Here is a 15,516-nt window from a genome sequence, read left to right as displayed (position 1 = left end):
ACCAGAGACTGCCCCTGATGAAGGCACACACGAGTGCCGAAATGCATTGGGCTCATTCAAGAAATGTTGATTAAATGCAATGCAATATATGTGCCAAGCAAATGTGTATCAAAATAATGTAAAAATGCACTGTGAATATTAGTTTGTAACTAAACAGTCATGTGAATGTTGAATAATGAAACTATAATCAATCAACAAAAGAGTATACAAAAGAAATAAAAGGAAAACTAATGCAAATAAAAACAAGTGTGGTTTAAGAAGGATTAAAGGAATAAATTACAGAAAGCGCTAGGGCGCCAAGTGAACAGTGCGCGATTGGGTGGAAACTCAATTTCACCATAACCAACTTTAGTACCAGGTCTGACAACCCTTAACAATCGCAGCACCAGTGTACAAGAGTGAAAAATCAGAAAAATTCGGAGTGCTCCTACAACCCTTTCAATATTTTACTACTTACAGCAGCATGGAAGAGGTGGTGAATAAAGAAAGCAGCTGTAACATTGGCGAAACTGCAACAAAAGATATTAGCAATCCTAAAAGAATGGTTAATAGTAATAAATATTTGTGGCTAGTCACACATGACTGTAATGCCTTTCTGATTAAGCCAGGGTGAACGTAGTTGTTTTACAGACTTTTTTGTGTATTACTTCGCACTGTCTATCCAAGCATGAGGTCCAGCCCTATCCACCTAATAAGATAGTGGAAGTACTAATGCAGGGCAAAGAGATGGAGCACCGGGGTCAGACGGCATTCTGCGTGCTATTTTTAAACAAAATACTGAATACTGGACATATACTATCAGCGCTATACAAGGAAGTTGAACTAACGGGCTTGATCTCAATGACCTTGAGAGGGTCAATTATAAACCAAATCTTTAAGGGTGGAGACTAGTCCAACACTGTCAACTGTAGGCTCATAGCAAAGTACTACGCGTCGCTTAATCTTGTGATGCTTATAAGATGGTCAAAATGAACAACCTAGTCCCAGTTAATGAGACCGGGTTTTGAAGAGGGTTTGAAGCATCTACAAATATCCTAGCCATTGCCCTAATAGCAGACAAGTGCAAACGCCTTCAGAAAAAGCTGCACCTTTGCTTCATAGACTTTAAAGCAGGGTATGACTGCGTAGATCGGTAGCTTTCCTGGAGAAAATTAAGGGAGTGGGGCCTCCCAGCTAGAATACTACGAGCCATTGATCAACTGTACAGACGTACTTGGATGTAAGTTAAAGTGGCAGGCGGTACAAGATTATCAAGAAAAATCCCCACAGAAATAGGCCGCAAGCTAGGCTTTGTGTTCACCCCATACCTGTTCAATTTGTTCATGGCAGACTTGTCCCCGAGATGCAACCAGGTAAATTCTCATCCACCACGCCTGGGTCCTTTAAGTTTGACACACATTTTCTATTCCGGATGACATTGTATTGCTCAGCTTAACAAGAGTGGGACTCCAAAGATCACTCACCAGCGTAAAAAAAAAAGATGTCACAGTTAATAAACTTGAAATCAACATAACAAAAACTAAAATAAGGACTATTATGAACCGACCCAGGCCACCCCTCAAAATCAAGCTGGACAATGAGGTCTTAGAGAAGGTTAGTAGATACAAAGATTTAGAAGTGTATAGAGATAGTCGATTACATTTCCAAGAGCGCAAGCAGTATGTAACCAAGAAAGGAAATGTCCTGTTCTATGCGTTTGTATACTGGCTAAGAAGCTGGATGGTGTCTCCTCCAAGCCACTATTGTGTGTTATAGCGGCCAAATTGCTACCAATAGTGGCTTATGCAAGTTCTGTCATGCATGGGAAAAATGCCTCGCTTTTGGTCAGATTGCAAGTCAACACATTCAAGTGGGCATTCAGACTTTCACAGAATGCTTCTGCAGCTCAAGTTCGCTTGGAATTTGGGCCCTAGGGGGAAGCTATTCTACAATAAAAACCTGGTATAAATTCAGTTCAAATCAAGGAAGCCTATTAAACAGCTCACTATGGTTGGCATTGGAAGCAGATCCTCAATCTAGTCACCGAGAATACATGTACTCATCGAGGAAAGTAACAAAGACAATAGAGCTCTAGAACACTGATCTGTCCTACCCAATATTTCGGCAGTTGTAGATAAAGCTGCCAAAATGCACTTTAATTTGATGATAAAAACAGATTAACAGCCGTACCCATGCCTGGATGATCCTTCAAACCTATACACATTGAAACCAAAGTCATATTTAAATGTAACATTCTCAGCACATATACAGAGAAAGCTGATGGCATTCTAATTTGGCACATTACCATCCCTGGTAGATCAACCATCCTAGAAACACAGTGGTCCTATATACTGTAGACTATGTGGCTCGGCTAAGGAGGATTTTATTAATTTGATAGTATATATGTCCCTTTTTTAAAAAAGCACGTGTATTATTTTTGAAAGGGTTTTAAGGCCAGGGGCATTCGTTCCTGCAGGGCGGCGATAATAAAAGGGCTCGATCCAGTAGACCCTCAGCTCATCTGTAAGATGATGAAATATTTTATTTTACATGAAAAACCAATTAAGTTCGCATCCAAATGACCCGCAGGAAACTTTTGCTGGGTGGTGGTGCACAAGAGCACCGGTTGGTCCAATAATAAAGGCTGTAATAGACTCAATACTGTTCACTGGCAAAAGGGATTGTGTATGATGAATTTTACTTTTTAATGATCTATGCCTAACAGCACAGGGGCACTTTATTGATGACTGCCTACCGACAAGTTATGGCAATTTGACATATTGATAATTATTTGGAACTTTGCATTATGTTCGTTTTATTTCTTAATAATGATTTGGGAAGGCTTTAGTGTCTGAGACCGTGATGTTCATTGAATCTTGTTTTAATCATGTATTATATTTTATATAGTTCTGTATGTGTGGTAGCATTGTTACAGTTTTTATTAACCTAAACAATAAAGATGTTTTGTACCTATGTATTCAAAATCTGATTCTGTGTGACAAACTCAGGATTGACATATTTTGGCATTTGGAGATCTCACATACACTTATGAAATTTCCATCAGTATGCTTCGTTTTTCACAGTCAGATGGGGCAGCTTGTAAGACTTCCCTGGATGTTGTCAAGAGAGTAGTTTGTGCGTTGAAATAAACCCTCACATATTCTATATTTGTTGATAGTTACACACAGCTATAATGCCTTTCTGATTAAGCCAGGGTGAACGTATTTGTTTGCCAGACAGTTTTTTTTAAACACCCTTCTAAAAGTCACTGGGTGGACCCATGCTCCCACAGGTCAGTATGTTCTCTATCAACAGCTTGGCAATGAAGAGCAGGTCCTGTAGGGCTAAACATTACCTTTCCCATTCCTCTAGCAACCATCACAGCCTTATTGCTGCCATTTCTTGTGCCGGCCTAACATAATTAAGGCTATCAGTTTTTTGTGTTTATGGTTTTTACATATCAATACAGACAGAAAACACAACCAACTATATATTTGTCTGTATTTATTTTTAAGTATGAAAAAGTTTTGGAATTTGGTCTTATTCAGGGTGATCTTTGATGGTGTCAGTTATGACTGCTAAGCCAATATTAGGACTTTGGAATGTTGGGAGCGCCATTGAAAACAATGGAGTGCTCTGTGCTTCTAATGGCATGGGGAAATCTGGAGCTCCAATATTATAATGTTTGTTCACAGCTATTGCTGTGCACAAAAGTCCTTGTGGAGCCTGAGGGGATTCCCATCCCCTCAGGCTCCTTGAGGCCTTTGTTTTACACATTAGAACATTCTACCCACTAGGGGTGGAATGTTTTAATATCCTTAAAGCCATCCCTAGCGGGCTCTACCAGCCATTAAAGGCCCGTTCCCTTGTTAAAGGCCATCCCCTTCAGCTCGGGCCTTTAACACTGGAGTGGGCCTTTAATGGCCAGAAGAGCCCTCAATGGCGGGCTCCAAGGCTATATTAGAACGCTGGAATGTGGGGAGCTCCGTTGAAAACAAAGAAATAGCTCTGGTCTATCCTTGTACTCCAACATGCCAATGCTTGTCTTTCTATTTCTCCATTTTTAATTTAGAGCATTTTACCCTCAGTTGGTGAAATGTTCTAATAGCCTTATAGCCCTTCTGCCACAGTTGCTAAAGGTCTTCTCCCACGCTATAGTCCCTTGTCTGTGGCTCTTGCCTATAACTCGGGTTCAGTACCTTTAAAAAACGGTCTAGCACTTGGCAGTGGGCTGTAAGGCTATAATAGCGGTGTAGGCTAACACACAGGGCAATTTATAAACACAAAGGGACAATTTTTTCTAATGAAGCTTTAATGTTGCATTGTAATAAAATGTTACGTTCTTATGATTGTATTGCATATGAGTGATGCATTATATATGGGGTCTTACACCACTAAAAGCCATGAGGCGTCCAATTGCAACTGCACATTAATTGGTTAAATAAATGTGAAAATATAGAAGCTTTGAGTTAGTCTTTTCGCGAAACACAAAAAGAATACAGATCAATATAAATAAAAAGAGCAACAAATACATATGAATAATTATAGACAATGTCAAAAAAACAAATAGCATAAAACCAGGAGGCCTATAAATAACTGAGGGACTGTCGATTTTCATTGCTTAAGATGATCCTTTCATTATGTCTGTGGTGCTATGCAGATAATAGGACTCTCTCTTAAATTGCACGAGAACCCTTTAGTTTTGATTTTCATGCTAGAGATATAATCAAAACGCTGTAATCTGCAAGGTATTGCAGATTAAAGTTATTTCTGTGCCAATTTTATGACGTTTCTGTGGTTCCTAGACAACAAAATAACCTATAACTGTGTTTCATTGAGGATTATGAGCAATATGTTCACTAGCTTAATCTGAAAACTATTGCACATGTTTGTGAATACCTACTCCAAGAGGTTACATGGCCGAAGATTATACTTCCTGTGCACCCATGTGCTGGTGTACTAAATGTTTTGGTGTACCAAAGATTTGGTTAATCGGACACAATAGTGGCAATATGATGAAATACCTACCACAAAGTGAGTAGTGTCAGTAAGAGATGTTTGTAGCTGCTGCAATGATACCCCTTTTCTCTAGCAAAAAAAGGATGAAAAACAGAGCGTTGTTTCATGGGAATCAAGTGTGCCTTTAAAGTTAGGTACAGAGCTCTTCAATTGGCTCAGCATATATCATGAATATGAAAAACCACTGAAGAAGGCGAGGCAACCAGGGGCCCAGCCCGGTACTCTGGAACTCCACCACCGACTGGAGAAACCGAAGGGCCGTAACACTCGGAGGCCTCCCTGTACTTACATCTTGATAAGGTCCTTTTTTCTATAGTGGAGAACAATGGCACTCTCCAGCAAGACATTAGTGCAGTGACTGTGGGGCTAGATCAACTGTGGGCCAAACACCGCAAACTAGCTGACTGTGTCACTGTGGTTGAAACTTCGATGGGAGGAAATACAACCAGAGCAAAACATGCTCACCCACAAGTTAGAGGATCTATCGGAAGGTTGCGAATCCTGGAAAGGTGAACCAAGGATGCAGAGGGACATAACCCCTGGAATAATATTAGAGTGGTGGGGCTCCTGGAGGGCATAGACGGCACTGACATGGTGATGTACTTGGAAAAATTGGCTCTGGTCAGAAGTGGTCCTGAATCCCCTTACCCCCTTCTTTGCCCTGGAGAGAGCTCACAGTGTTCCGACTTACCCACTGGCACCAGCCCACCCGCCTCGCCCGCTGGCACTGGACCACCCGCTCCGCCCATGGTGACTAGACTGCTCCGCTATAGAGATAGACACTATCCTCCATAGAGCGCGGACAGAGGGCGCCTTCATAGTAGACAATGGCTAAGCCTCTGTGTTCCCCGACTTTACAGCATCGATCCAGCCACAGCGAGCTTCGTTTTTAGTGGTTAAATAGGTCCTCCGAGATGAAGGATTGCAATACTCCCTGATGTTTCTCACAAGAATTAGGATCATCCTGGGTGGCACAACTCACATTTGAAACGATCCAAAGGCAGGTTAGAACTGGCTGGAGGCTACAAAGCTGGATCAACACTCTCCAAGGTTCAACCGGGCGAGGACCAACTAAGCAAAGATCCAGAAAACGCACATAGGAGACCCTTTCTGGAAGATCCTTGAAGAAACTGCCCCCTTTCAAACTGAGCTGGAGTAGGCAGCTGCCCTGCTCACGGTGACTGAGATAACCATGACACAGAAGACAAACGCTGACACTAGCCTGCACCTTCAAGACCTACTTACTGGGATTGTTCTCTAGACGACGGGCCTGGAAAGTGGGCACTATATTCTTAGATTTAGATCTGGCCTTGGCTAAAAGACATATAGCTATGATGTGGAAATCTGGGACAGGCCCTGCTATTGAGACTTTGGTGAAGGATGTCACAGTTTGGGTGCGAGCCGAAGAGAGAGCCCTGCTTAGAGAAGACGACTGTAGTATACGTAGACGTCCAATAGTATGGTTGTGGGCGGAGGTGCTAAAGACTTGGAAGCACCCAGGAGGAGGCTGCAGGGGATTGGGTGGAGGGTTGGGATATACCAGCCAAAAGATCTGGAGTTGACCCCTTCACGATTCTGTTTAAGAAGATGATGGGCTCTAACAAAGATGTGCTGCACTGTGCTTTTGGAGACACGCGCTCCAACGCGTGGATGCAGAATTGCGGGATACAGGGTGGTACCTACTACCTTCATATATATCCCCCCCTTCTGCACCCCTCTTCGCCACTTATTCACCCCTATCATCCGTCTTTCCTCTGCAACAATCACCTTGGCTGAGCCCTTTTGCTCTCTACCTCCTATTATCCCCTCCTCCTCCCCCCCCACATGCCACCACACTGCCTAATCGCTCCTTCTTACGGGATACCTGGATGGGGGGGGGGGGTGGATGGTCCCCCAAGACAAATTGATTGTTTTTATTGTTATTTGTGTTTAAGTGTATAGACCTCTACAAACACCCTTAAGAGTATCATTAAATTGTCAACTTATGAAAATGTCTGGTTTGGAAAAAGCAGTCCAAACACCCTTGGAGCTGAACAACTGGTGGGGTTGGCAGAAACATTAGTAAACTGTTGCGGGACAGAAGGGAGGGGGTATTATATACAGTGCCTTGTAGGTCTTCCAGGTGATACTAGGAGATCAGATGCTTCTACACTTGAATGAAACCTACTGTATTAACATATATGGTTTCCTTTTTCTTGCAACAAAACTCTAAGGGTAGAGTAATATGTCTGTTAGAGGAAGGACAAGTAATATCTGTGTCTCCCACTGTACACTTTGGAACTTCCAAGAACCGACCAAACATTTCTTCTCCTTTCATGTGAATAATGACAAACATTTCTCTGTATTATTACATTGAAATGCCAGTAAGCATACGTTTAAATAAAAAAGGACCACTGAAGAAGAAATGTTCACTCCAAGAACAGATAGGATAGACTCCTACCGTCCGTTTACAATTTAAATAAATCCCGTGTGGTCTGTCTAAAAAAATGTAAAGCGATCAGTCAATGCATATGCCAGAATTCCTGCACAATAGTTGATAGTTTTGTGTAGCTGGCATCGTTTTCTTGGCAAATTATCTTCCTGGTAAACGCTGGTCTTTAAAGTTTCTGTGAAATGTTTGCTTACCTATCGCATTTTGTTTACCTGATTTATTTTTCATTAAGCCTCTGCGATCATAACGTGGCTCTTTGTTTGAGTAAAGTGCTGACAGGTCTCTATATGGTGCAAAAATGCACCCCACCATGTTTTAATATTGACCTATGTACTTATTCAGCTAGTCACACTTTCCCCCATCGGCCTGTCATTTTCTTTTGTTTGCTTCTTTTGTCAGCATGTGTGTTTGTTTTAATTTCTCCTGATTAACTTTGTTTCGAACTTGGCCTTTAATACACCCTCTTACACTTTCATTTACTCTTGCCTCAAGTTTCTCAAAGCTGCTGTGAGCCCTTAAGAAAACATTCTTAGAAGAGTTTTGTCTTAGGGCGTGTATTCCATTTAGCATTTTATGTGGACATTTGCTAGGAAATACCATCAAACAAAAAGTACTCATTTATGTCGGATCATTTGAAGTTACGAGATAAGCTACAGAGTACAAGCGACGTGGCCGTGATGAAGTGCTTTATTATACCTTCAGAGAGCACAGTTCCTGCGTGCGTGCCTTTCTGTGTGTGTTTCGAGGCGCGGCGCCGATCTGTTTTCACAGACCACTGTTTAATTAATAATTCCTTTGTCCTCGGAATAGAGGGTCCCTCGTGGGCCCAGCATAAATATCGCATCTCATGTATCAGAGGCTAGGATTATGAGCTCGAGCCTCGGATTGATAAAACGATGGTTTGTGGTAACTTTAAAGAAGCGAACCTCCCTCCACATGGTAACTGGGCGCACCTGTCATTTATCAAAGTCATGTGTCGGCGGGCTTTGATATCAGAGCGCCACGTTAAGCACCAGAGCACGAATAGGAATGTACCAGTTTCCAAAACAATCGGGGGGTTTTGTGGAAGAGGCCCAGTAATGCGCCCTGCTAAGGTGCGGTCCTGCGTAAGCTGGCTACATGCAGTGAAACGACTGCCACGCTCATGTTACTTGTGTAATAATTCACCTCTGATCAGTTCCTAGTTCGAGATAAAGGGGTAAATTGCACGGTCAGTACATAAAAGGAGCACTGTGTATCTTTTTTACCTTTAAATATTCGACAGTCATGTGTGCCGGAGTCTTACTGTATGTAGGTGTCATAACGGTTTGTCGTGTCATCGGAGACAGCCCACAATCGTCTAGCTAATTCATCCAAGCAGTAATTGTATTGCTTACTATGACTACTGTTGAAGTTGCAGTGAAATCATTTTTCAACATGTCTTTGATGTTTGAAGTGCTTTGTTTATTTCCAGTTTATAGAGGTTGCATGGCAGCTCCATGGTATTTTGATGCATAATTTGTTTTGACCTCGTCCCACTGCACTCAAATGCAGCCTGTGTGTCAAATGCTCATGTATTATAACGGTAGCACGAGTTGCTTTGCCCGTAGACAATGACCCTCGCCTGAGGTCCCAAAACCTCAGCTGATCTGATCTAGACTGAGCATATGACGCCTTCCCCTCTTTACTGTCCTGCACTAGACTATAAGGTATGATTATGTTGAATGGGGTGGGGGGTGTTGCAGTAACATATGAAATAAAAAAACATTTGATAAACAACTTACATTCTTGTGATTAGCGTTTTAATTCATTATTACATATTAGTGTCATATTTTCCTAGCACTAACTGCTGTGCGCTGTCATTAGCAATTATGGAAATACAAGATATGTATGCCATTGAGCAGGGAAGGCATTCTCTAGGAGCCAGATTCACAAAGAAAGTTTAGGAAGGTTGGAAATCTGCCCATTGTAGGTTTCCACCTATGATTTGTGTACTTTTGCGGACTGCGTAGTAATTAACAAAAAACACCAGGAAATAGCACGGGAATCTACGTTTTTTGTAATTTACCTGTGATAACAGCTTCTACAACAGCTGCAACCACACCAGCGACCACAGTAGTATCTAGAGCTGCCACCACAATACAGTCAGCAGCAGCCACTGTTGTAACCATAGACGACACCGAAGAGGTAATCGTGGCCGGGACAACAGCAGCTAGCGGTGACAACTGCCACAGCAGTTGCCAGCAGAGCAGTTACCACCGCAATAGCAAAAGCTGCACCCAGTGCCCAAAGCTATGACAGCAGGGACCGCATATGCCATCACAGCTCCGCCAACAGCTCTAACCACAGCTGGGGCCGTAACATAAACCCGAGCCGCCACCATAATGATGACAATAGCATTGACCACTGGTGGCTCAACAAGAGCTATGACATTAGCCACCACCACAGTAGCAACAGCAGCTGCCAGAATAATTGCAAGCATAGTAGAGACAACATTAGTGATAGGCTCTACCAAAGCAGTAACTGCAGCTCATACCTCAGTATCTCCACAGCGGCCTCCACAACAGGGTCAACATCAGTGCCACAGCTGTACTGTCAATACGGCAAGGACCACAGTAACAACAAAGGCTGCAAGGACCTCAGCAGCAAAAACAGCTCCCGCACCTTCAAGGACCACAGCAGCAACAAAGGCTGCAAGGACCTCAGCAGCAACAACAGCTCTCACACCTTCAAGGACCACAGCACCAACAAAGGCTGCAAGGACTTCGGCAGCAACAACAGCTCCCACACCTTCAAGGACCACAGCAGCAACAAAGGCTGAAAGGACCTCGGCAGAAACAACAGCTCTCACACCTTCAAGGACCACAGCAGCAACAAAGGCTGCAAGGACTTTGGCAGCAACAACAGCTCCCACACCTTCAAGGACCACAGCAGCAACAAAGGCTGAAAGGACCTCGGCCTTAACAACAGCTCCCACACCTTCAAGGACCACAGCAGCAACAAAGGCTGCAAGGACCTCAGCAGCAACAACAGCTCCCACACCTTCAAGGACCACAACAGAAACAAAGGCTGCAAGGACTTTGGCAGCAACAACAGCTCTCACACCTTCAAGGACCACAGCACCAACAAAGGCTGCAAGGACTTCGGCAGCAACAACAGCTCCCACACCTTCAAGGACCACAGCAGCAACAAAGGCTGAAAGGACCTCGGCAGAAACAACAGCTATCACACCTTCAAGGACCACAGCAGCAACAAAGGCTGCAAGGACTTCGGCAGCAACAACAGCTCCCACACCTTCAAGGACCACAGCAGCAACAAAGGCTGCAAGGACTTCGGCAGCAACAACAGCTCCCACACCTTCAAGGACCACAGCAGCAACAAAGGCTGAAAGGACCTCGGCAGCAACAACAGCTCCCACACCTTCAAGGACCACAGCAGCATCAAAGGCTGCAAGGACCTCGGCAGCAACAACAGCTCCCACACCTTCAAGGACCACAGCAGCAACAACAGCTCCCACACCTTTAAGGACCTCAGCTGCATCAACAGCTCCCACACCTTCAAGGACCACAGCAACAACAAAGGCTGCAATCACAGCAGGAACCTTAGCAGGAACAACAGCTCCCACACCTTCATGGACCACAGCGGCAACCATAGCTGTACCTCTGCAGGGACCCTAGCAAGAGCATATTCTACAACAGCAGGGACAAAACCAAGACTGTTGACCATGGTGAACAAAACATTGAAGTCAGTCCCCACAATGTGATCTATAGTATGAACAATGTGCATAATATTGGCTATTTAGGTCCTGATGAAAAGCTTAAAATTTGGATTCACCGCTTGTGGTTATACTGTATATATTTGTACTGCACTGTTTAATGCTGCATGGTGCATTACCACATAACTTCAAGGCTGATGATTTGGAATTATTGAAAATTTTGAACGAGGTCTTAGGAGTATAGCAATCCAAAATAGAAAAAGAAATCCTCACCTTCATCTTATTCCTTTCCTTTACCAACCATAATAAGGAAATAAACCTGGCAGTCATACCATATAATCTGCTTTTTAATTTTCATAATAATGTTTAGGTTTTGTTGCAGTAATCTGACTTTTTTAACACAACAGCGCTGGCACATGCTACAGCGAAAATATGATTGTAATATTTTATTATTGAAAAGCTCTGTCGGAAATGAGACTTGGTGGCCCCAGCTCAAAGGTATTCCTGTGTTTTTTGCCGCCAATCTTGAAGCCCGAATTAATTTATATTTCGTTCCTTCAAGCTGAAAGGTTCACAGTAGAAAATTGAAAGAAGGCCAAATCTTAATATGATTAAAGTATTTTCAAGTCAAATGTATAAACTAGGTGTGCCAATTACACAAAGGTGTTCACTTGAGCATTAGTTGGGAGCTGCGGGCCGGCACAAAATGCTTATTGACGTGTTTAAAAATTGTGCATAGCATGGACATGGTGCGTCAGAGCCCATTGTAAGAGTACTCAGTATATATATTTTGCACATTTTTAAAAAAAAATTTTAACAGTTAAGCAAGATCTTTACAGCTTGTTTATATGTTAGTAAAATGTGCTGGTTATTTACCTTATCGCGGATATCTCAAATAGGCATAACAATTTTGGGTTAACATCTTTGAAGTTGGGGTAGTTTACAGAGGAGTTGTCTCAACAAAATTTGCAGCCGCAACAGAGTCCATCAGAATTTTGTAAAAGCCTTTGGTGTTGCATGTTCAATTTTTGGTATGTCTTGCTTCTTTGTTCAAATTAAGATTCTCTTATGATGCAGGATTGGTTCTCCATCCTGGGCTCTTAACTGGCTGTGTTCGCTCACACTGGCTGTAGGCCGGAAAGCATGGCAGTTGAAATAGGGTATTCTTATGTTGGTCCTAGGGTGCTGTCGGAGGAGATGTAAGGTAGGATATTGCTGTTGTCTGTCAATCAAAGAAGAGTATGGTTCCCCTTCATGAGCGAACAGATGCGGTGTCATGACTACTCTCTCTTCTATTTTAGTTAAAGGCTTGTCTGAGCAATTTGATTTCCAGAGAACACAAATTTAGGATCTGCTCCTAATGTCAGATGTAGAGATTTCCATTTGTTTCAGATTCTGCCTAGAGTGTCCGCCTATAGTGCTTGTGAGTTCCCACTTCAGCTATTCCTCAATTCCCATGTCCTCAATCGACCTCTTCCGAGCGAGGACGTCCAACCCTGAACCTAGGTTGCAATATTATGAAAGTTTGTTGATGAGACGTTGTTTATCATAGAGTGTTTGGTTTGTTTCTGAAGGCAACCATGGTCTTTGCTCCAAGAAGAGTTGTGCATGGTGCAATGACATTTAATTTTGAGTCTTAGCATCACTTGAAGCTTGAGAAGGTTTTGTAGTTTGTGGCTTGTATTGCTTTGCCATTTCAGTTCACTGTCAATTGATACTACATTATCAGAAACATACCCTACACTGTCAGAATTATTTTAGTATGCCAAAGTAGAGTATAATTTAAATATTCTTAATATGTCAGCAAAACTTATAGACTTTTAGTTTTAGACATACACCTTCACTCAGGGCATTGCCAACTCTTTTGTGACTGTGCATCTGTTTGAAGGAAGCCAAAAAAACTGCCTAAAAGTGATAGGCAGTTTAGGGTGGCATCACGTAAGAAAGGGGAACAGGTGGTTTTGAATGAAAGGCAAAGGTGGTAACGTGAAAACCTGCATACATTTAGGTTTGAAAAGCCGTAAAGGTCTGTGGTTGTCAAGCTTCCCCATGTCCTTCTGACCAGTTGTAGCTTTACGCCTAGGAGCACTTGTCATACTGGAACTTTTAGGTCCGCCCTGATATTAGGAAGTTCTTGCACAGTGCTGTAGGCGCATAGCTAGGACTGGATGTAGGTCTTCTGAATTTGGGCTCTTGGCAGTAGTACAAGTCTAAGATGGCATTTCTTTCATCTGGCCCTTGTGTACCATAGCGGGTCCAGCAATAGTATGGTAAATGCCATGCTTTTGATTTTCTCATCTTTAGATCCCAGAAATTAAAAAAATTGTTGTGTAATAAGAAAGTTGATGCAGAATTATTGAGGTTGCGTTGAAAGTAAAAAATATAAAAAGCATATATTTTACATAAATGTGCTGTACGTTTGCAGTTCAGATGTTTGACTGCACTCTTTTTTAATATCTACCTAGCTCCTGCAAGCGTAAAGGCACCAAGCAATTCTCCTTATGCTGGAACTGCACCAAACAAGAAGCCTGGGGTGCAGCCTACAGAGACTGAACAAGACACACTGGTTCAGAAACCAGAGCATATCCCTGCTGGGACCCGAACACCAATGTGTGCCCACTGTAACATGGTGATAAGGTTTGTAGAAAGCAATTACAGTTTAATGAAATATCAGTTACAGTTGTTTATGCAATCTGCCAAATAATTGTTTGTGGTTGACAAGGTGCTTCGGCTGATGCAAAAAAAATAACATAGGTCGTGTGTAGCCTTCACCTTGAGAACGTAAAGGTTTCTTGTTAAGTAGTTACACACATTTTTACAAAATCTGAAATATGCAGTTTTCGGGGAAAGACTTGGATACACGTTGATTTCAAGCAAAGGCATTAGTTTCCCTCTCACATCAAATCTTTCTCCAAGACATTGGTACCTGGCATTCCAGATTGTATTTCCAGTCACAGATCATTAAACCTGTCTGAATTAAAATTGACATTTCTAGCTTAAACATAAACCAATTTTTTTCCTTTAACGTGATCCATGATCTCCAGGGGTTTCGACTGTACTTCATGTGTGAGAGATATTTTGTATTCTTAGAAGTGTTCACCAGGTGTTTCTTATGCGTCCAGTTTTTAATGTGATTATTGATTTATTTGACTTGTTATGCACCAACTTGTTGCGGTGGCCTCTTTACAGTACAAGGAGAAAAAGAAAGGTAGGAATGAGACCCTATTGGGATAACAAACACTGGATGGAGGAGCAGTCTAAAACGGGGGCCTTGTCCTGAAGGGAGGGGTGAGTCCTGGCTGTAGATACTTATGGTTCAAAGGCAGTCTTGCACAGATTAGTATTGTACTCACTTTTGAAGGATGGTAGGGTCCATTGCATTCTATAATGCAAGGCCCCATCCTTGTAAGGTTCTACGGCTGGCTTTTTTCTGATGGCCGGCATGTCGATTAGGTTAGTGGGGTTTAGTCTGAGAGGCTGCCCCTGTATTTCTGGAGGTAGAGTAATCTGGCAACTTGTACCTCTTACTGATGGTTTAATCGTGAGATTCTACTGTCATTCCTCTTCTATTTTTTTTTTATAGAACTGGCCTTTGCGTCGAGCAGGTTGCATTGAAATCAGTGTAAAGTCGGGGGATGGAGAGAGTTAATGTTGCACCAATATAAGACATACATTTTTCTTTAAAGACGCGTTTAAGTCAAATTCGCCACTTTTGTGCATTCAATTGTATTATAAAAAAAATTAAATTCAAAACCCCAAAGTTACTCAAGAGCCTTTTAAAATGTATTTGCAGAAATTGTGTTGCCTGAATGGAATACTTGTCGAACTCTGAGCTGTAAATAAAGTTTAGAAATTCAGTTCTACCCTTCTAGGGATGTTTGTGATGTCTCAGCAGGCCGCAGGTTTGACGTTTTAGGGCTCAGGTTTTCAGACTGCCTCAAGGATCTGTTTGGAAGAGCTAACTTCCGCCACTATTATGCCCTTCCCACTCACAATCCATTTTTAATCAAACCTAAGGTTTAAGACGAGATGTGGGCATTAGAGATCCTGCAGTGAGGATCAGACCTTCATAAGGATCGAGGTCTTGTTTCGACACCTGGTTTCCATAGTTAAGAGGAGTCGGCAGTCCATGCATTGCTGAAGAAACTCTTAACAATCTCTTCACTTTTTGTTATGTTATTTATGTGCTTTGTTCAACCTGCATCTAGAATCCTAGTTGTTTTGATAGAATAAAGTTGTGCTCTCTCCAGTTGTGGCGCAAGAGTTCATAGACTGGCCATACAAATGTCTGGTGACACCGAGACGAGCAAAACTGATCCAACGGTGGGAAAGTAGTATCGAATGAACAGACACTTGGAGTCGCGCCTGTTCTGCTCAGCCAAACGAAGACATA

At 42.5% G+C, this 15,516-nt stretch overlaps 1 protein-coding gene across 1 annotated transcript in view; it reads left to right on the top strand.

Annotated features, from left to right (window-relative positions):
• Nucleotides 1-15,516, top strand: part of LOC144818625 (PDZ and LIM domain protein 5-like) — a 178,323-nt gene that overhangs the window by 70,029 nt on the left and 92,778 nt on the right. The window contains exon 4 of the mRNA XM_078676226.1: nucleotides 13,589-13,760. Coding sequence (XP_078532352.1) covers nucleotides 13,589-13,760 — 172 coding nt within the window. The remainder of the gene's footprint in view (nucleotides 1-13,588; nucleotides 13,761-15,516) is intronic.

This window comes from Lissotriton helveticus, chromosome 2_1 (genome assembly GCF_964261635.1).
Source record: "Lissotriton helveticus chromosome 2_1, aLisHel1.1, whole genome shotgun sequence".
Taxonomy (NCBI): domain Eukaryota; kingdom Metazoa; phylum Chordata; class Amphibia; order Caudata; family Salamandridae; genus Lissotriton; species Lissotriton helveticus.
Note: the sequence above shows the minus strand (reverse complement) of the source record. Positions and strands in the feature narration are given on the sequence as shown.